The 20,535-nt window shown below is 48.5% G+C and overlaps 2 protein-coding genes across 2 annotated transcripts in view; one reads left to right on the top strand and one right to left on the bottom strand.

Moving 5' to 3' along the window:
* LOC140394259 (netrin-3-like) overlaps positions 1–20,535 on the top strand; it is a 381,075-nt gene that overhangs the window by 270,992 nt on the left and 89,548 nt on the right. The window contains exon 4 of the mRNA XM_072481304.1: positions 14,643–14,792. Within this exon, the coding sequence (XP_072337405.1) occupies positions 14,643–14,792 (150 nt within the window). The remainder of the gene's footprint in view (positions 1–14,642; positions 14,793–20,535) is intronic.
* On the bottom strand, positions 5,964–12,484 carry LOC140394258 (uncharacterized). Its single transcript, XM_072481303.1, has 2 exons — positions 10,141–12,484; positions 5,964–8,375 (listed from the first exon to the last, which is right to left on the bottom strand). The coding sequence occupies exons 1-2, from the start codon at positions 10,179–10,181 to the stop codon at positions 6,401–6,403; spliced, it is 2,016 nt and encodes a 671-aa protein (XP_072337404.1). The 5' UTR covers positions 10,182–12,484; the 3' UTR covers positions 5,964–6,400.

Raw genomic sequence — 20,535 nt, 5'->3', positions numbered from 1 at the left:
TACCTCGGTACACGTGACAATAAACAAATCCAACCCAATCCAAAGCAAAGTAACCGCTGGCCAGACAGCAGGGGAAAAATTCAGCACCGCCCCCTCACCGATCCTACAATGGTGAGGCACCGCGTAAAACTCCCGGCCTCCAAAAAATAAATGGCCGGACAATGGACGGGTCCATGGCAATGCAAACGCGCGGCAACGGCCTGTAGCGGTCGTGCCATAAAACATGGCACTGGCCCTGCCGCGGACCAGAACTTCCAGATAGTGCCCCCCTGGCCACCCCCTGGTCAGCCCCCACCAGTCCCCCCAGCCCTTGCGGAATCCCCGACCAGCAACATAGCTCCTGCCTGACTGTGCAGCGCTGGACACAGTCCGCAGCTGCCATGCGGGTTCCCGCACGGCTGAGACCACATCAGGGGAGGGCCTTCAGGTGACGCTCTGAGGCTGTCCCATCAGTGTGCGGTGCGTGGTGCGATGACGCCATTTCAGAAGGGGTGGTGCATGAGAGACTTGCATCAAACAGGCGCTGCCCCCGACTTTGGCGTCAAACGGTATTTTCCGCCCAAACGCTGATTGTAAGGGGGCTTAATTGGCCAGTTAAACGGTCGCGTGGTTTTACGCACCTGCGGAGCTTGAAGGAGGACGTGGCCTTTTTACAAGAAACACACTTGAAGATCGGGGATCAGACAAGGCTAAGGACTGGGTGGGATTGGACTTGAAGACACAGGAGGTGGCAGTGTTGGTAAATAAATGGGTGGAGCTTGAGGTGGGGAATATAGTAGCAGATTCGGGGAGGAAGCTGGTGGAGATGCCAGAGGTCCTGGCAAACGTTTCTGACCCAAATTGGAATGATGTAGAGCTTTTGAGGCGAATGCTGGGGAAGATCCTGGACCTGGGCGCGGAGATTGGGGCGTTGGAACCTCGACGCCTTCACGCGATTCTCAGGCAACCGGCAGCCTTCAATGCAGCGCCGGTCGGGGGCTGTTGAAAGAGGCCCCTGCAGCGATTCTCTGCTGTCAGCCGGCCGAGTTCCCGCCGGCGTGGTTCTCGTATGGTTCCACCTGGCGGGAGCTCGGCGCCCCGGCTGCAGTGGCCGTCCTGGTGGGGGGCGGGGGTTCAGTCTCCGTCGTGGGCCTCCACGACGGCCAGGACCGCGATCGGGGACCACCGGTTGGCGGGCGGGCGTGATCTGGGGGGAGCAACCTTCTTCCGTGCCAGCCCGCTGTTTGGGTCCGCCATGTTGCGCAGGGCCAGTGCCGCAGGCGGCCGCAGACCCGCGGCCGGAAGACCAGGGCCCCGTATCGACAGCAGGAGCTGCACGCACATGCTGGGGCCCTGCAAGTCCCCTTAAAACGGAGATTCATGCCCGTTTTCTGGCGGGCGTGGGGACATAGCCCCATTATTGGAGAACTGAAGGGATTCATGGAGTGCATGGGTGGACGGGGGGTTGCAACGGTGGGGGGTGGGGGAGGGGGGAGAATCCATGGAGGTTTGGGAGGCCGAGGGTGAAGGAGTTTTCATACATCTCCCATGTGTACAGGGTGTACTCTCGGATTGATTTTTTTGTGGTGGGAAAGATGTTATTGGGGTACTCGAGGTTCTCTGTGATCATGGTTTCAGAACACGCACCATATTGTGTGGACTTGCAAATGGATCGGAACGATATGATATAGGTGAGGCCTCTGCCGCCACGCTGTGGGAGGCGCTCAAGGCAGTGGTTAGGGGAAATTCATATCAATCCGGGCTCATAGGGGGAAGGAGGAGCGAGCAGAGATGGCAAGGTTGGTGGGCAAGATTCTGCTGGTGGACAGGAGGTATTTGGAGGCCTTGGAGGCAGGATTGTTGAAGGAGAGGCAGAAGCTTCAGATGGAGCTCGGGCTGGTGTCCACGGGGAAGGCGGTAGGGCAGTTGCGGAGGGCCAGAGGGGCAGTGTATGAGTGTGAGGAGAAGGCTAGTAAGATGCTGGCCCACCAACTCAGGAAGCAGTAGGCGGTGAGGGAGATTGGAAGGGTGAAGGACGGGAGGGGTAGAGTGGTACTGGACCCAGTGGTGGTGAACAGGGTATTTGAGGAGAGTTTTGCAGGAGGCTTTTTGAATTGGAGCCCCCAACCGGGGGTGGGGGTGTGTGAGGGAATGCAGCAATTCCTGGATGGATTGGAGTTCCCCTGGTAGAGGGGTTGTGAGCACCCACTGGACTGTTGGAGGTGATGGAGGGTATGGGGGTGATGCAGGCCGGCAAGGTCCTGGGCCCACATGGCATCACAATAGAATTTTATTGAAAGTTTTTGGGAGACCTGGGATCCCTGCTGGTAAGGACATTTAATGAGGTGAGTGAGAAGGGGGTGCTCCCCCCTCCCCATGTTATTCCAGGCCTCAATATCTTTAATTTTGGAGAAGAATAAGAACCCAGATCAGTGTGGGTCCCCCCGCCTGATATCACCGCTGAATGTAGACGGCAAGTTATTGGCAAAGATCTTGGCCTCGCGGAGTGAGGACTGTGTGCCGGGGGTGGTAGGGGACTACCAGACAGGGTTTGTAAAGGGGAGGTATCTATCGGCTAATGTTAGGCATCTTTGAAGATGATAATGATGCCCTCAGAGGGACAGAATGTGGAGATGGCGGTTGCTGTGGAGGCGGAGAAGACCTTTGATCGGGTAGATTGGGAATATTTGCGGGAGGTACTGGGGCGGTTCGGGCAGGGGTTTGTGGATTGTGGCCTGGTTGTTGTATTGGTCACCAGCAGCGAGCGTAAGGACAAACAGGTATTTTAGGCTGAATCGTGGGATGAGGCAGGGATGCCCACACTCCCCGTTGCTCTTTGCCTTGATGATAGAGTCACTGGTAATGGCGCTTAGAGCGTCGAGGGGTTGGAAAGGGATAGTGCGGGGAGGAGGGGGGGGGGGGGGGGCAGGGAGCACAGGGTCTCGCTATATGCGGACTCTCTGTTGCTTTACATATTGAGCCCACTGGGAAGCATTGGACGGATCATAGACATTTTGTTGGAATTCGACCGGTTCTCTGGGTATAAGTTAAACATGGGGAAGAGTGAGGTCTTTCAGATCCATGCGAGGGGGCAGGAGAGGAGTTTGGGCAAGCTGTGGTTTAAGGTAGTGGGGACAAGTTTCAGGTATCTGGGCATCCAGGTGGTGCGGGGTTGGGAGCAGCTACATGAATTGAATCTGGTGTGTTTGGTGGCCCACTGCCACTGGGAAGAAAATATAGCCATGATCAGGAAGTGGGTAGTGGGGGAAGGGTCGGTGTGGGAGCAGATGGAGGCAGCTCATGCAAGGGCACGAGTTTAGGGGCATTATTGATGGCGCAACAGCCATTCGCGCCGGCGAGGTACTCCACAAGTCTGGTAGTGGTGGTGGCCTTGAGGATGTGGGGACAGTGGCGGCAGCACCTGAGGCTGGAAGGTGCCTCAGTTTGGGCTCCGATTTGCGGGACTCACAGGTTTGATCTGGGGTGTTCCGGGATTGGGCAATTTGGAGACCTATTCGTGGGGAGCTGCTTTCTGAGCTTGGAGGGACTGGTAGGGGAGTATGAGCTGCCCAGTGGGAATCGGTTCGCGTGAAAAATGTCCACATGTTTTGGGCTTGTCTGAAACTGGAGGGATTTTGGTGGGGGTTCGCTGAGATGTGGGACGGGATTCTCCATCATGGCGTGACCTGGCTTGTAGGCCGGCTAGGTGAGTCCTCGGGGAGGCATGGGGGGACCCGGCCCCGGTGGGGCCCCCCCCCGGTGGCCTGGCCCGCGATAGGGGCCCACCGATCTGCAGGTGAGCCTGTGTCATGGGGGCACTCGTTCCTTCCGTGCCAGCCTCTATAGGGCTCCGCCATGGCCGGCGCGGAGAACTCCCCTGTGGACCACGCCGGCGGTTCTGCGCATGCGCCAACTCGCGCCGGCCCTTCCGCGCCGGTTGGCACGGCGCCAGCCCCTCCGCCACCGGCCTAGCCCCTGGATGTGCAGAGGATTCCGCACCTTTTGGTCGGCCTGAAGCCGGAGTGGTTCGCGCCGCTCTTGGCGCCGGCGTCGGGCCATCTGGCCAGTTGCGGGAGAATGCCGCCCGTGATGTCTGAGGTGCTGAGGGTGAAGGTGGTCCTAAGTGCAGAAGTGGCGAATTGTGAAGTGTCAGAAGACTCGGGAGTTCAGGGGGCGAGAGAGACCGACGTTTTGGCCTTTGCCTCTCTAGTAGCTTGGAGACGGATCCTGTCGCAATGGAGGGACTCGGGGCCGCCGAAACAGGGAGTGTAGGTGAGCAACCTCGCAGAATCCCTTAGGTTTACCTTGAGAGGGACTGTGGAGGGGTTTGCTCAGAGATGGAAACCGTTTATCGACTTCTTCAAGGGTAGTTAAGAAGTCAGCGGGGGGTGGGTCTTTGGGGTTAAAAAAGGAGGCAGAGTAGGTGGAGAGTAACGCCAGGGAGGGTGGAGCATGAGGGTGTTGGTTATTTATTTGTTATGTGGTTCCAAGACCAATAAGCCAAAGGAAGGGAGAGGGTAGTCATAGTATACCAAGGAGAGGAGGGGCGGGGGGGAGGATAAGGAGGCATGGAACCCAACCATGCCCAGCAAATAACAAAACACACACCAACCCAACTGGAGTAGGACTCAAGAGCAGGCGAGGGAAGAAGGCAGGCCAGCTGGGACTCATAAGTTCCTTAGTGCTTCTGATTTCTGAAGCCTTTTTCTATTTCAAAAATAGCCTATGCCTCTGTTCTTCCTACCAAAGTTCACAACCTCACACTTTTCTATATTGTATTCCATCTTTGCCCACTCTCTTAGCCTGTTTAGGCCTTTCTGCAGCCTCTCTGCTTCCTCAACACAACCTGTCTCTCTCCATATCTTTGCATCATCTGCAAACTTAGCAACAATGCCCTCAGTTCTTTCTTCCAGATCATTAATGTATATCGTGAATAGCTGTGGTCCCTAGACTGACCCCGGCGGGCCACCACTAGTCACCAGATGCCATCCTGAAAAGGACCCCTTTGTCTCCACTCTCTGCCTTCTGCCAGTCAGCCAATCATCTATCCATGCCAGTACCTTGCCCCTAACACCATGGTTGGGCTCTTATCTTATTTAGCAGTCTTCTGTAGCTTGCAGATAAAGTTTTGGAAACAATAATCAAGGAAAAGATTCACAGACACTAGGAGATGTTTGTGTCAACGAGGGAGAGCCAGCATCAATTTATAAATACAGATCGTGCTTGAAAAATCTAATTGAATTTTTTGATGAAGGAACAGACACAGTTGATGAAGAGAATGCGGTGGACACTGGGCGAGATCTTCTGGCGGTTCATGCAAGTGGAATCTTCTGGTCCCACCGACAGTGCATCCCCACTGCTGGTTTCCGGCATCGTGGGGTGGTTTCAATGGGAAATCCCATTGACAGCGGCGGGAGTAGAAGATCCTGCCACTGAGAAACATGCCGCAGGGAGGCCAGAGAATCCCACCTGTTGTCTCTATAGATTTCAGGAAAATGTTTGACAAATGACCACATAAAGGTTGGTTAAAAGGTTCATGGAATAGGAGAGGCAGGGTCAGCTTAGATAAAAAATTAACTTAAGTACAGAAAACAGAGAGTGTTAGTAAATGATTGTTTTACAGACTGGAGGTAGACAGTGGTGTTCCAACAGAGTCAGTGCTAGGACCATTACTTTTTTGATATACAAATAAATGGAATACTGGAACACAGAGGAAAATGTCTAAATTTGCCAATGATACCAAACTTGGAGGTATGGTAAACAGTGAGGATCGGCTCCAGCACGACGTAGATAAGGTAGCAGAGTGGGCAGACAAGTGGCAGATGGAATTTAATATAGGGAAGTAGAAGGTAGCACATTTTGGCAGAAATATTAGGGAGACTTAATAGCACAATTCTAAAGAGGGTGTAGGAAGAGAGGTGTTGATCTCCAAATTTCTTTCTCTGTCAGTCTGGCCTCAATAAAAGTTGAGACGGATTCGCACGTAAACAGAAGTTATTTATTTAGCTTGCAAGCTTGAATCATCTTACAGAAATGTAACAGGACATCCTGCCTCTTACACTCCAGAAAACGACTGACTAAAAGACAAAGAGATCTCTGCAAAATCAATTCAAATGGTATCAAGTTTCACATACTCGACGGACATAGGTCAGCCTAGGTCCCTCCTGACCTGTTTAATCCATTCTGATTGGCTCACTTCCAATCCCTTTCTCTGGCCCCTATCAATGCAGTCTCACTCTCATAGACACACCTCGTCCTGCTTTTTCCATGCGGTCTCGAATTCCTTTGTCCCTAACTGCAAAAATCAAAGTGGCTTATTTCTACATTACATTAACTAGTAACTCTAAAGTAACTATTTTATATCACATTCGTCATTCCCTCCTTTTATCATTCCATGATAACCGAACTATCCAATCTATAGCTACGGTTCCTCATCTAAAAAGATTCGTCGCTGCATTTCCAATTCCTGTCTTAGCCCCCCTTCATCTGCTTCACCCTCATGGATTTTAACAGTTAAATTTTTTTTCTCGGTGATTGGGGCGGTGATCTGATCCAGTGCACCCAGCATTCTACCCATCACACATTTAAGGATGGCCAGGCCCACAAAGATGCAGCCGATAGCTACCACTAGATACATGGCCATATTTATCAACCAGTCCTTCCATCCGCCAGATCCCCAGTTACCCCAAGAGTCAGGATCCTGCATCCCGTCCAAGTGATCCCGTATGCGATCCATAAATTTAGTGATGTTAGCGGTCAAGTCTTGAACACCCATAATACACTTGCCCTGTACTATGGCGCATACCCCACCCTCACGGGCCAGAAGATAGTCAAGAGCATACCGGTTCTGCATTGCAAACAACCGTAGCTGAGACAACTCCTTGGTTATTGCCCCGAGGGCTCCCAAGGTTTCATTTCCCAAAATGGTAAGGCCGCAAATAAAATAATTCCGATCACTAACAGCCAAGGAACCCCCCACACCTCCCAGTGTCAATACGCTCAGAATGCCCCACCCGGCTGAGTGGCCCCGGTTGGGTGCAAGAACCTGAGGTTTTTTCCAGTTCTCGCAAAATTCAGCAGAGACTGCCCGGCGTGCTAACTGATTATGCAGGTTCCACGCCGAAGGGCAGGGGACTGTGGTAGGGACTAGAGTCCCTATAGCAATTCGGCGGGGAAATGGGGGTGACAAAACGTTGGTCGCCGTACCATTAAATAAAAAGTAGTATCCTTGTTCCGTGTGGAGACTAGCATCACAATCAGCATATCGGTTGCGTAAGGACCTCCCAGTAGCCCAGTTTATCCAATTTTGAAATGCCCATTCGGGCCGCCCAGCAATGCAGAAAGCCCTATTCCCAACAGTGATATGAGAGACATTCGCCCAGCCACAAAGGAGCTGGAGGCCAGCGTTCAATGGAACGCAAGTGGTGCTATAACAAACGCATTGGCCAGACGCCTGGGTGATATGGCACCTCCTGTCCGTACAGGTGGGAAACAGACATGTTATATTTGTGTCCACCTCTACCAGCAAACAGCCATATCCTTCACTGCTGAAGCAATTCTCGTACGACCGGGAATCCCTATTGGGAGTGAAGTGGCTAGGTATGTACGCCCTCCACCGTCGCAGCCTATCGTACTGTGAATGGGAATTATCCCGAGGGAGGGGAAGGCAAATAGCCGGTGGTGCTGAATCCGGATCGTAAGGAAGAGTGACTTGCTCGGGCAATGGCTCGGAACGCTGACAATGAACCACCGTTTGGGGAGTGCCCCAAAGCGGTGAAACAGAAAATAACCTAGACACCGCTGCGGGGTTTGGGTAGCAGACAACCCGTCCCTGGCCATACAGACGGTGGTAAATCTGGTAGAAGAGATTCATACTACCCGGGTTTTCCTCAGTTTGGCCTTTAATTAACTTAAGTGTATCTCCCGGTAACCTACGTTCTAGCTGTACTTCCCTTCTCACACGCCCCGTCCTCTCTCTAGTCCCTTTCTCTTTCTCATGGTCTCTTCCTACACTCTTCTGACAGCCTGATGTTACCTTTATTGTACCACTTTTAACACATCCAAAATCAAATTTACATGTATTCCAAAAACAAGACAATGTCCATATAATGTTCCCTTCCCATCGCCGGGACCGGTGCAGCTGCTTCATGACTCCCGCATTCTCCTTAACTTTGATGACCTTCCATGAGTCGATACCATGTCCTCGTATATGGGGGCAGCGAAGAACATCACCTGTGCATAGGTGATGTATCCTTGTAGATTGGTTGGGGCTACACAGATACATAATATTCCCCTTTTCCATGTCCATCGCCAATAACACGCCAAGCGAAGTGAGGCCAAATATCAGACAGACGATGCGTAGCCACTCCATCATGCTCCACACCTGTAAAATAGCACTGGAGAAGGGAGGCAGGTTAGTATCCGACCTTTTACAGTAGTGGAGATGGGCTCAATTTACAGTGATGTAGGTGGACCCAAGCACTTCGCCCCTCCACTTTAACTGCTGTGGGGGTGGTAAGGAGAACTTGGAAGGGCCCGTCCCATCGCGGCTCCGACCCCTTCCTAGTCCAATTTTTGACCATTACATAACTACCGGGCTGGACTGAAAGTGAGCTAGGTACTGGGGGCAATGGCTCGTGAGCCGCGCGGACTTGGCCATGGAGTTCCTTGAGCACTTGCGTAAGGGCTAGAACATAGGTGGTCATTTCTTCAGTCATCTGATGAAACTGAACCCGTCTGGGAACCTGCAGGCTCCAAGGAATTCTAAGAGGCCTGCCATAAAGAATCTCGGCGGGAGAGAGCCGGGCTGGTCCCGCAGATGTAACCCGCAGCTGGAAGAGGGCAACGGGGAGCAACTTAAGCCATGTCAGTCCCGTGTCTGCTCTTAATTTAGCCAATTTAGTTTTGAGGGTCTGATTGTGTCTCTCAACCACCCCGGCTGCCTGCGGTCTGTAAGCACAGTGTAACTGCTGGCGTATGCCCAACTGGGAGCAAAACTCCTTGTTAATTTGTCCAATAAAATGAGGCCCATTATCAGAACTTAACTGAGCTGGTATACCGTACCGGGGAATGATTTCCCTCATCAAGACTTTAACCACAGTAACAGCTTTACTATAGATAGTCGGATACGCCTCAACCCATCTGCTGAACACATCCACAATGACCAAAACATATTTATAACATTGACACCTTTCCAACTCAATGTAATCCATTTGGAGCGTCTCAAAGGGACCACTGGGCAACGGGGTTTGCCCCTTCCCACAAGGGATACCTTTTCCGGTGTTATATTGCTGACAAATCAAACACCGATTACTGATACTTTGGGCCAACCCCTGCATTTTAGGGTGCCACCAAGTGTCCAGCAACAAATCACTAGTCCCCCGAGCCCCACAATGAGTTGCAAAGTGTACACATTCGATGACCCATAAAGCCAGTACATCAGACATACAAGTCTGATGTGCAGGCGTGGTCCATAAAGAGGAAACAGAATCATATGTACAACCTAACCGTTTCCACATTTGTTTATCACTCTCAGGAGCGTCCTCCTGTAACCTTATGACGTCTTGGATGGTTGGCATTGGCTTGTCAGAAGCAGACACATTCATAGTAGATCGTTTAGTCTGACTTAACATTTTAGGCACCATCACTTGCTGAATTTGTGCGGCTGTGCGCGCTGCACAATCTGCTCGTTCATTACCAACGTCAACTGGGGTTGTACCATTCGTGTGGGCAGCGCATTTAATAACGGAAATCTGCGCTGGCAGAAGGAGGGCCTGCAGTAGGTCATTAACTAAACCCCGGTGGGATATTTGACCACACATAATCATGTCAGGTTGTTCTGACGAAATGTCACTCAAATCGCCCCTTATTGTGGTAGTTTCCTGAATCAAGGCTAAACAGTCGTGGCCAGGTGCGTCTTCATGGACAGGGGGACCACTAAGAAAACAGGCTGGATTGATAGTGGTACAGTATTTAAATGTCAGACGTGGATTGTTCAAAAGGTATATCTCATACCTATTCTGACGAGCTGCGGTAAGATGCTGACCATTCGCCCCATATCCCTGGCATGGTACTGGTCATGGACCTGACGTGTAATATGAGGGCTTACCGAAGCTGACTGTGGCCATAAATGTGGTGATATTGTAACAAAATTGGCTGTACCTTCTTTTCCCGTGACTGTGGCTGTAACCTTGACTGGCCATTCGGTCTCAAGTAATGGCCAGTATTTGTCCTCCAACTCCCTGTTTCGTCCAGTTCTGTCATAGGTCAGGGTAACGTGATGCAGTGATAGTGGCTGTTCAATGTCTAACGTCCACCACTGGGGGGTGATAGAAATATAGCACTGTTGTCTCATCCTCCTCTTCGCTGATCCACCCACCCAAAGTCACTATATTGGAGCTCCTGCTGGTAAACTACCATTTCTGCCGCTTGTTGGGATCGCAGATCATCCTTTTTCATTACATACTCAGTCTTAACCTTTGTAACTGAGCCTCCTTCTTGGCCTACACCCTCCTTCCAGTAAAATCTGACTGCCCTTGCCATCTGGGAAGGGTCGTTCTCCGTCCAATTCATGTTATTACATTTCACAGCAGTAACCACAGAAGGTGGTAGGCAATGCATTAACATAGCACAGTATTGAGGGGAATTCTGACCATTTTGATACAGCAAATCGCCTGACTGCCCCCGGTAGATTTCATTAAAACGCCCCAGACATTCCTATGGCTCATCAATCTTCCTAGGTTTTAGGTCTAAGATAACAGAAAGATTTATGGGCCTTTGAAATGTGCTATTCAACGCATTCAAGATCTGTGTCCTTCTTTTCTCTATTTGCTCTCTTCTTTTTTAAAACTTAAAAATGTTTGAAAATTCAAATTGAATTACTGCAACTTGCAAGCTTAGCTCTGATCTCAACTCAGAACTAAATTTACAATTTGCTTAACACAAACTTGTATAACATTTACAACTTAATTATTTCTTTATCTTAACAATTTTTTCTTTTAACAAGTTTTTTTTCTGTTACATACACATAAGTATTAGCAAAATCAACTATCATAAGTATTAGCAAAATCAATTATCATCTCCAGATTGACACTTTTTAAAATGGTGTCCATGATCTTCTTTAAGTTTCTATTAATCTCCAGATAAAATGAGATAAACCTTATTTCAAGTAAGTAAAATTTAAGATTCTGGCAATTTCAATCAATTGCTTTCGAAAATAATAACTTTTATCAAAGAGGTGGAGAAACCCACTGGTTTCCTTTAATTAATTCAAAACGTAACTTTGCTGGTGTTCACTGACTCAAAGGAAAGGTATCCGATTACACTGCAGACTGTTATCTCAAGGCCTGAGTGAGAAGCACTGTCTGTTTTCAACTCCGCCTGCTGCTGTTAACCCTTTGAGAGACTTCTGCTTCAACCTCACAATCTCAACTAGACCTCGGAACTTTACAGTCCAAGGAGACAATTTTAGCTTAATCAACTATATATTTAAAACACTCACACATAGAGTTGAACCATCTTCAGATTTAAAAACAGTTATACTGGACTGAACCCCCATCTATTGAAGTCCCATCAGCCCCTGAACCCATATAATAGACTGAACCTTTATTATTTAAAGTCCCATCAGCCTCTGAACCCTGATAATAGACTGAACTTTTATTATTTAAGTCACATCAGCCTCTGAACCCCGATAATAGACTGAACCTTTATTATTTAAGTCACATCAGCCTCTGAACCCTAATAATAGACTGAACCTTTATTATTTAAAGTCCCATCAGCCCAAAACCCTAACCCAAGCCGAAACAACAATATGAAATCCCATCAATTAAAGTGCTAATCCCCAGACTGACCTGTGATTTCGTCGAGGCGGTCTTTCTGTGCCAACCGCGAGTGACCAGACTAATCAGACGATAAGAAGAGGGGAACAATCAATGCTGGTCGTTTTCCATTTCTACATTGAGGGCCCTTTGTTCCCGTCCTCCTGTTCATAATCAGTCTAATTCTGATTTCGCAGTTGGAACAGGATCGCCCTGAGAAATCCCGGTTTTCGGCACCAAATGTTGATCTCCAAATTTCTTTCTCTGTCAGTCTGGCCTCAATAAAAGTTGAGACAGATTCGCACGTAAACAGAAGTTATTTATTTAGCTTGCAAGCTTGAATCATCTTACAGAAATGTAACAGGACATCCTGCCTCTTACACTCCAGAAAACGACTGACTAAAAGACAAAGAGATCTCTGCAAAATCAATTCAAATGGTATCAAGTTTCACATACTCGACGGACATAGGTCAGCCTAGGTCCCTCCTGACCTGTTTAATCCATTCTGATTGGCTCACTTCCAATCCCTTTCTCTGGCCCCTATCAATGCAGTCTCACTCTCATAGACACACCTCGTCCTGCTTTTTCCATGCGGTCTCGAATTCCTTTGTCCCTAACTGCAAAAATCAAAGTGGCTTATTTCTACATTACATTAACTAGTAACTCTAAAGTAACTATTTTATATCACATTCGTCAGAGGGACCTGGTGGTACATGTGAAAAGATCTTTGAAGGTGGCAGGATATATTGAGACATCAGGGGCTGGATTCTCCGATTCTGGGGCTGCGTCTCCACGTCAGCGTGGGAACAGTGGCAGAAAAACTGGTGCAAAACGGCCACCGTTCCCCGTTTTGCTGGGAGCTAGCAGGACGGCAGGGTAGAGCATGCGCACTGCGGTGACCGCGTCATCATGGCGGAGGCCGCACACGGACCTGGCCCGCAAATTGTCCCCCCCTTCGACAGGCTCGCACACCCCGGACCACCCCCAAACAGTGCCCCCAGCCCCAAATAATGTACCCCCCTGCCTGCGGTTCGGCTCTGCCCCAACTGTGGTGGCATTGGACTGAGTGCGCAGCCGCCACACTGAGTTCCCAATGGGTGAGACCACACGTGTTCCATGCCGCTGGAAACACGGCTGGTCGAGGGCGGAACATCGGGGACGGGCCTCGGGCAATGCCTAAGGCCATCGATACGTGGCCTACTCTCCAAGTACGCCGCTTTGGAGGGAGCGGCGCATCGCGAAAGCAGTGCTGCCCTCGATTTGGTCGGAATCGGGTATTCTCCGTCCAATTGGCGAACGTGATTTTGGTGTCGGCGACCGGAGGATCCCGCCCCAGGACTTCCATTCTCTGTTCCTTCACGCCGGCAGGATTCTCCGTTACCGCTGCAATGAATGGAAATTTGGCTGAGTAGCAAATTCTTCATCCTCACTGGCAGTGGTAGTGATGCAGACTCACAACGGAGAATCCCCCCTCAGTTCTCAAAGCATATACAATTTTGGGCTTCATAACTAGAGATAGTCAGTACAAAATAAGGGAAGTTATGATGAAATTTTATAAAGCTCTGCTTAAACCACAACTAGATTATTGCGAGCAGTTCTGGTCAGACCTTCATCACCGGACAGTAAGCTGCAAGTATAAATATCATTCCCTTTTTGATGGTAATTGCATAGCAATGCCTGTCAATTACAGCCTGCACTAACAATCCTGGGCACAACGAGTCAGTGCTGGGATGGGCTTTAAAAAGTTGTTGATGTGTTTCTTTGATGGATTGGGAGTATGTAATGAGCATTGTGGCATGTAAAGAACATCAAACAGTCAGTGGAGCTCCTATGCAGGCAATAGATGGACTTCATCCAGCCCCTTGTGAGATTCAGGACTAAACTGTGAGGCAGGTATATATGCTAAAATTGGAACTAATTGAGAACAAGGTGTCAACCTGGTCTGACTGTCATTCAGCACCTTGGAGAGTGAATAAGACTCATGACAGGTTGATCTCTGACAAAGTATCTCATATTGAGCTTTGGGTAAGCTTGATATGTGGTGCTGGACTTATTTATCTAGAGTAATAATAATCTTTATTGTCACAAGTAGGCTTTAATACTGCAATGATGTTACTGTGAAAAGTCCCTAGTCGCCACATTCCGGCGCCTGTTCGGGTACACAGAGGGAGAATTCAGAACGTCCAAATTACCGAACAGCACGTCTTTCAGCACTTGTGGGAGGAAACCGTAGCCCCCGGAGGAAACCCATGCAGACACAGGGAGAACGTGCAGACTCCACACAGACAGTGACCGAAGCCTGGAATCAAACCTGGGACCCTGGCGCTGTGAAGCAACAGTGCTAACAACTGTGCTACCATGCATGTAATGCTGGTACTGGATTCACTGCTTTACTTGATCTATGCTAATGACCTAATGCAGAACAAAGTTTGCAGATGACATTAAAGTTGGATGTAATGTGAGCTGTGAGGAGGATAGTGATAGAGGATACAGCCAGGATGGTGGAATGGGTAAGACCCATAGCAAATAAAATTTAATGCAGGGAAATGTGAAGTGAAATGTTTTCGAGGAAGAACCAGGGGAGGAACTATAAAGGGTTCAAAACTTTGAACAACAGGTGAAGCGAACTACTTGTCAACCAATCAGCGCACTCTTCTCATGCAACATAATTTGTTGTTTCTGCATTACTGTTGGTAATTTCTAGCAAGCTTTCCTGGTGAGTGCAAGATGAAAATCTTTGATAATATGTCTTTTTTTTCAGTAATACTCAAGTTCTGTACTACCAAATGGCTAATTATATTAATCTGACGCTGTGACTAATTTGTACCCTTTCCTTTACTTCTGCAGCTTGTGACTGTCATCCTGTTGGTGCTGCTGGTAAAACCTGCAATCAGACGACAGGACAGTGTCCCTGCAAGGATGGTGTGACTGGCATCACATGCAATCGCTGTGCTAAGGGCTACCAGCAGAGCCGATCTCCAGTTGCTCCTTGTATCAGTAAGTTTCTCTCTGTTTCAATTTTATTCAGTTACTATAGTCAATGCCATAGCAGTTGGTGCCTAATCAAGTCTGGAAAGTCATTGGTTCGAGTGAGGAGTAGGTCAGGGGAAAGATTCCCACATTGCCCTGAATTTAGGATATTGACTGTTTCTAAAAAGTAGACAATTTTGTCAAGAATGTATTAATTGAATTTGGTTACATTCAAATGACACTCCACACAACATCCAACTGAAAAGCTACACAATATCATCCTAACACTCCTTGCAATATCTAGCTCATGCTTCTTCAATTTCCAAATACACTCATTGATTTTATATTCTCCAATATGTAATGTGGAACTACGACTGTATTTAGTAGGACTCAGGACCGATGTAGCAGCCCAATGTGTAAATGGGGCACTGTAGACCTAAAAGCAGAATTGTGAATCATCACAATCTGGAACCTCATGGCTCAACATAACGCCCTCAATAATTACCACCCTGGTCCATTGAAGGGCACACAAAGATGTGCCAAGAGCAGCACCTGCATAACTTAAAAGGAGGTATGTATCTGTGAAGCTACCAGACATGGCTACTTACAGCTAAACAGCCACAGAAGCAGCTGTGGACAGAGTAGCTGATCCTATCAACCAGGATAATGCCCTCTTCCCCTACGCTTCCTATTGAGAATGGTTGTGATTCCAGATTGGAGTGTTTGTAAGTGTCTTCAGCTAAAAGTGCCAAGTGGATGATCCCACTCAGCCTCCTCATGGTTGAGTTTTAGTCCTAGTTTTTGGAAAATCTGGTTTACTCCATATGGCAGGTATTAGCAGGTATAAGCAGTTGAATACAGCAAATGCAATAAACCCTAACAACATTCGATCCCGACAAATGAAGATCTGTGCTTCAGAGCTAGTTGCTAACCTTACTACGCTGCTTCAGTACTGTTATACCACTGCCAACTACATAACAATGTGAATGATTGCCCAGGTATGTCCTATCCCAGGTATGTCCTATCCACAAAAATGACAAGTTTAACCCAGTCCAGTGTCATCATATCAACTTCTTCACAAGCATCAGCAAAGTGATCTGTAGTATGATCAAGCTGTAGTATGTTTCTAATCATCTGTGACCTACTTACTGCTGGTAAGTTTAGATTTCATCAAAACTGTTCAGCTGAAGACCTCAGCACAGCCTTGATCCAGACAAGAACACAGGAGCTGAATTCCAGAGGGGAGGTGAGACTTACTGTCCTTGCCAACATGGCAGCATTGGACCAAGTATCGCATCATAGAACTCGAAAATTACTGAAGGCAATGGTGGGACAGCATTGGAGGTGGGGGGGGGGGGGGGGGGGGGGGGGGGGGGGGGGGGGAGAGGGGGGGGGGTGCGTCGGAGTCAAACTTGCAGCAAAGGAAAATGGTTATCGCTATTTAAGGACAAACACATAAATCTCAAGACATCGCATGAAGAATTCCTCAAGGAAGCATCCTTGCTCCAGCCATTTGCCCTGCATCAGGGGATTAGGAGTCACACTTTTCACTGTCAATTCCACAGTATTCAATTCTATTCTTAACTCCTCCAATAATGCAACATCAATTACAATCTATTGTAAGACCTGGATATTATCCAGGCTTGAGTTCTCAAGCGCCAGCTAACGCTCACCACATAAACAGTAATGATCAGTATAAACAAAAGAAAGCTCAATCATTTCCCTTTGACTATTAATGGAAACACCACAACTGAGACTCCACCAACAGCAGCTTAGGGATCACCATTTACCAGAAGCTGATCTCGGCCAACCATATTGACGCAGAACATATGGAAGGGTTGAGTGAACAGCCAGAGGCTATGGTCCATTTTGGTATCAACAACATAGATAGAAATAGGGATGAGGTTCTACAGGCAGATTTTAGGAAGCTAGGGAGTAGACAAGCAATCAGGAGCTTAAAGGTAATAATTCCCGATTACTCCCAGTGCCACCTGCTGGTGAGTATGGAAAACAGATGATAGAGCAGATGATATGTACGGCCACAGAGGTGATCCCAGGCAGTGGAGGCGCTCAAGTCTCTGTCACCTTGTATATGGATGATGTCACCATCTTCTGTTTGGATTTACTGCCAGTGCACAGACTGGTCAACATCTGTGACCAGTTCGAACTGGCCTCGGGAGCCAAGATAAATTGTGGCAAGAATGAGGCCACGTTCTTTGAGAACTAGACTGACTGATCCCTTTCACCATCAGGTCAGAAGGCCTGATGGTTCTGGGGATATGGTTCAGAGGGATCAAGGCATACATTAGAAACTGGAAGAAGCGAGTTAGACCATTAGACCATAAGACATAGAAGCAGAATTAGGTCACTCGGCCCATTGAGTCTGCTCCGCCATTCAATCACGGCTGATATTTTTCTCATCCCCATTCTCCTGTCTTCTCCCCACAGCCCCTGATTCCCCTTATTAATCAAGAACCTATCTATCTCTGTCTTAAAGACACTCAGTGATTTGGCCTCCACAGCCTTCTGCGGCAAAGAGCTCCACAGATTCACTACCCTCTGGCTGAAGAAATTCCTCCTCATTACTGTTTTAAAGGATTGTCCCTTTAGTCTGATATTGTGTCCTCTGGTTCTAGTTTTTCCTACAAGTGGAAACATCTCTCCATGTCCACTCTATCGAGGCCTCGCAATATCCTGTAAGTTTCAATAAGATCCCCCCTCATCCTTCTAAACTCCAACGAGTACAGAACCAGAGTCCTCAACTGTTCCTCATATGACAAGTTGTTCATTCCAGAGGTCATTCTTGTGAACCTCCTCTGAACCCTTTCCAAGGCCAGTACATCCTTCCTTAGATATGGGGCCCAAAACTGCTCACAATACTCCAAATGATGTCTGACCAGAGCCTTATACAGCCTCAGAAGTATATCCCTGGTCTTGTATTCTAGCTCTCTTGACATGAATGCGAACATTGCATTTGCCTTCCTAACTGCCGACTGAACCTGCACGTTAACCTTAAGAGAATCTTGAACAAGGACTCCCCAAGTCCCTTTGTGCTTCCGATTTCCTAAGCATTTCCCCACTTAAAAAATAGTCTATGCCTAAATTCCTCCTTCCAAATTGCATAGCCTCACACTTTTCCACATTGTATTTCACCTGCCACTTCATTGCCTACTCTCCTAGCCTGTCCAAATCCTTCTGCAACCCCTTGCTTCTCTCTACAGATCTTAGGTATAATGAAAGAAACATTGAATATGTGGGAGTGAGGCTCCCTCTCCACTGCAGGTAAGAACCTGGTCATTAGGTGTGAGGTGTTACAGTACGTGGCGTAGGTCTGGCCCATTCCTCACTCCTGCGTAGTGGCGAACACCCGAGTTGTTTTGCGCTTCATCTGGAGGTCGAAAATGGACCGCATTTGAAAGGACGTGATGTACAAGCCTCCAGATAAAAGGGGGGAAAATGTTCCCAACATCACCCTAATCCTGATGGTCACCTTTGTGTGTGGCTGCATCAAGCAAGTTCCTTGGCATACTAACACCAAGTCTCACTACGTGCTGCGGTTCTACCTGTCACCAGTGTTGTGAAAGATGTGTCTGGCCAGGCTTCTGCAGATGCTTCAATTAGTTGGACTGTGCCATACCACCTGTCCCTTGTGGAAAAACTTATGCTGAGAAACACCTTTGACAACAAGTTCATTAGACAGTGGTCTGCACGTTGAGGCCCTACGGGAAAAGGAGACGGTGGATCCTATCTGATGGTTCCCTGAGCAGAATGCCTCATCACCAGAATTTTCAAACAAGCACCAAATCCCAACTTGGCTGGAGGTGAGACCTCTCCATCAAGATCTTTCCTACACACGCAGTGTTTCACCCCATCTGTACATTGTCCTCAAGGTGACTGTGGTGGGGAAGAGATGGTTGTCCACCTCTTTGTAGAATGTGCCTTTGAAAAGAAGATCTGGAGAGAGATGAGGTTTTTGTCGAGGTTCACCCTGAGCAGCTGTGTGACATAGGATTCTATGCTCAAGGGCTGTTCCCAAGAATGCACTCTAAGACAAACATCAGCTGTTGCTGGAGGATCATCAACGTGGTGAATGATGCTCTTTGTTTTGCCTGAAACCTGTTGGTCTTCAAGTACAAAAAGTTGCCCCACCCCCCACTATTCCCCCCGGTCCTGGCAGACTGCCCCCACTCCCCAGCCAGCCATTCCAGCCCATTGTCGTGCCTCTGGGAACATGACCTACCTCCGCTCTATCCCTCAGCAGCCACTGCGCCTGTTTCCCGATTTTTAAAACCACAAGTGAACCTCACCGTTGGTAATTCCTCCTGGTGGAGGCGGAGCATCACATGAGCACCGAAGAATACCGGGATGGACCGTTAATGATATGCCAACGGCGTTTACTATATGTGCGGTGTAATTTGTGGCGTAGAATGCATTTACGCTGCTGTCAAGGCACCGGAGGATTGCATTCTGTCAGGCACGTGGTGCCAGCCTTGATTTTCGGTTGATGCACGATTTTCCGCTCAATCATCTTTTCCGATTCCGGCGTCGGCCGATGGAGAATCCCGCCCAGAATCTGTCACAATATTATCACTACTAGCTGTAGGATCTACTCTGGGTCCGAAAGTCTTGACTCTGCACCAAGATCACCCCGCTCAATTCCCATTGGGAGATAGGGTGACGTGACCTTCCCAATGTACGCCCTTAAAGGGGCCAACTACTACATCCCTCTCCATTAATTCCCTTATTATACAATATATGAAATAGTTATACCATGAACAAAATAGCAGTACTGAGAAACATAGTCCATCAAAAACTCAGTCTGTCAGAGGACTTTCTCTTCCTCTGAGAGTGAAGTAGCTAACTGGCTGCGGCTCGACTGTTAGGTAGATTCTGCTGCAATTATCTCACTGGGACACTCTTCTGGAATCTGTGTCTCACTTTCTTCAGTTCCAATGGGAGCAGCACTTTGGCCTACTGCCACATTGGCTGATCAGCCACTTCATCTCTTGAGCAAACCATCACACTACTTTCAGGCACAATTGGATTTGACAGCAGGACTGGGTCTCGGAATGGCTTCCACCTTCTCAAATGGTCCACGTGCTTTTTCACTAACTTGGCTTAAACTTGTACCTCATGCAATAGTGTGTCCCTGTTCTGGCCACCATAGCTCCAGGAACCCATTTTGGATCATTCCAAAATGTTTCATGAAGAGTTGGTCATCTATCTCAAATGCCCTCTCAATATTTGAAGAATCGTGGTTCCTCTTCTGACAACTGCCTTGCCTCCACCCTCCTTGCCAAATTCAGAACTAGAAAGCTTATTCTGGTCCTTAAGCGATGGCCCAGTGAGAACCCGGCTGGAGTTAGTCCTATCGTAGTATGCAAGATGGTTTTGTAAGCCAGGAGAAAACATGCCACTTTAGTCTCCAATAGAGCAGCTTGTTTTCTCATGCCAGCCTTGACAGTTTGGGCAGCATGTTCAGCTAGTCCATTTGATGAGGGGTGGTATGGTGCCGTGCGAATGTGTTTAATTCCATTGAAGGCCATGAACCTTTGGAGCTCGGCACTAGTGGACGCTGTGCCATTGTCTGGAACTAGCCCCTCTGGCACACCATGAGTTGCAAAGCATTGACGCAACTTCTGAAGTGCAGCGTGAGATGTTGTCGACCTCATTTTGAAAACCCCAATCTATTTTGAATACATTGTGCCCATTGTAATCAATGTGTGAACTTTCACCCATGGCCAACCTGGCCATTTCCAAGGGTGTAAGG

The sequence above is a fragment of the Scyliorhinus torazame genome, chromosome 17, assembly GCF_047496885.1.
Source record: "Scyliorhinus torazame isolate Kashiwa2021f chromosome 17, sScyTor2.1, whole genome shotgun sequence".
NCBI lineage: Eukaryota > Metazoa > Chordata > Chondrichthyes > Carcharhiniformes > Scyliorhinidae > Scyliorhinus > Scyliorhinus torazame.
Note: the sequence above shows the minus strand (reverse complement) of the source record. Positions and strands in the feature narration are given on the sequence as shown.

What these genes read in the sequence shown, in the direction of transcription:
- LOC140394258 (XM_072481303.1), bottom strand. Translation starts at nt 10,181, where the DNA reads ATGGCCAGTCAAGGTTACAGCCACAGTCACGGGAAAAGAAG. An exon ending in CACAGTCACGGGAAAAGAAG is followed by an intron (nt 8,376 to 10,140) that starts GTACAGCCAATT and finishes TCCCTTCTCCAG; the next exon opens with TGCTATTTTACAGGTGTGGA.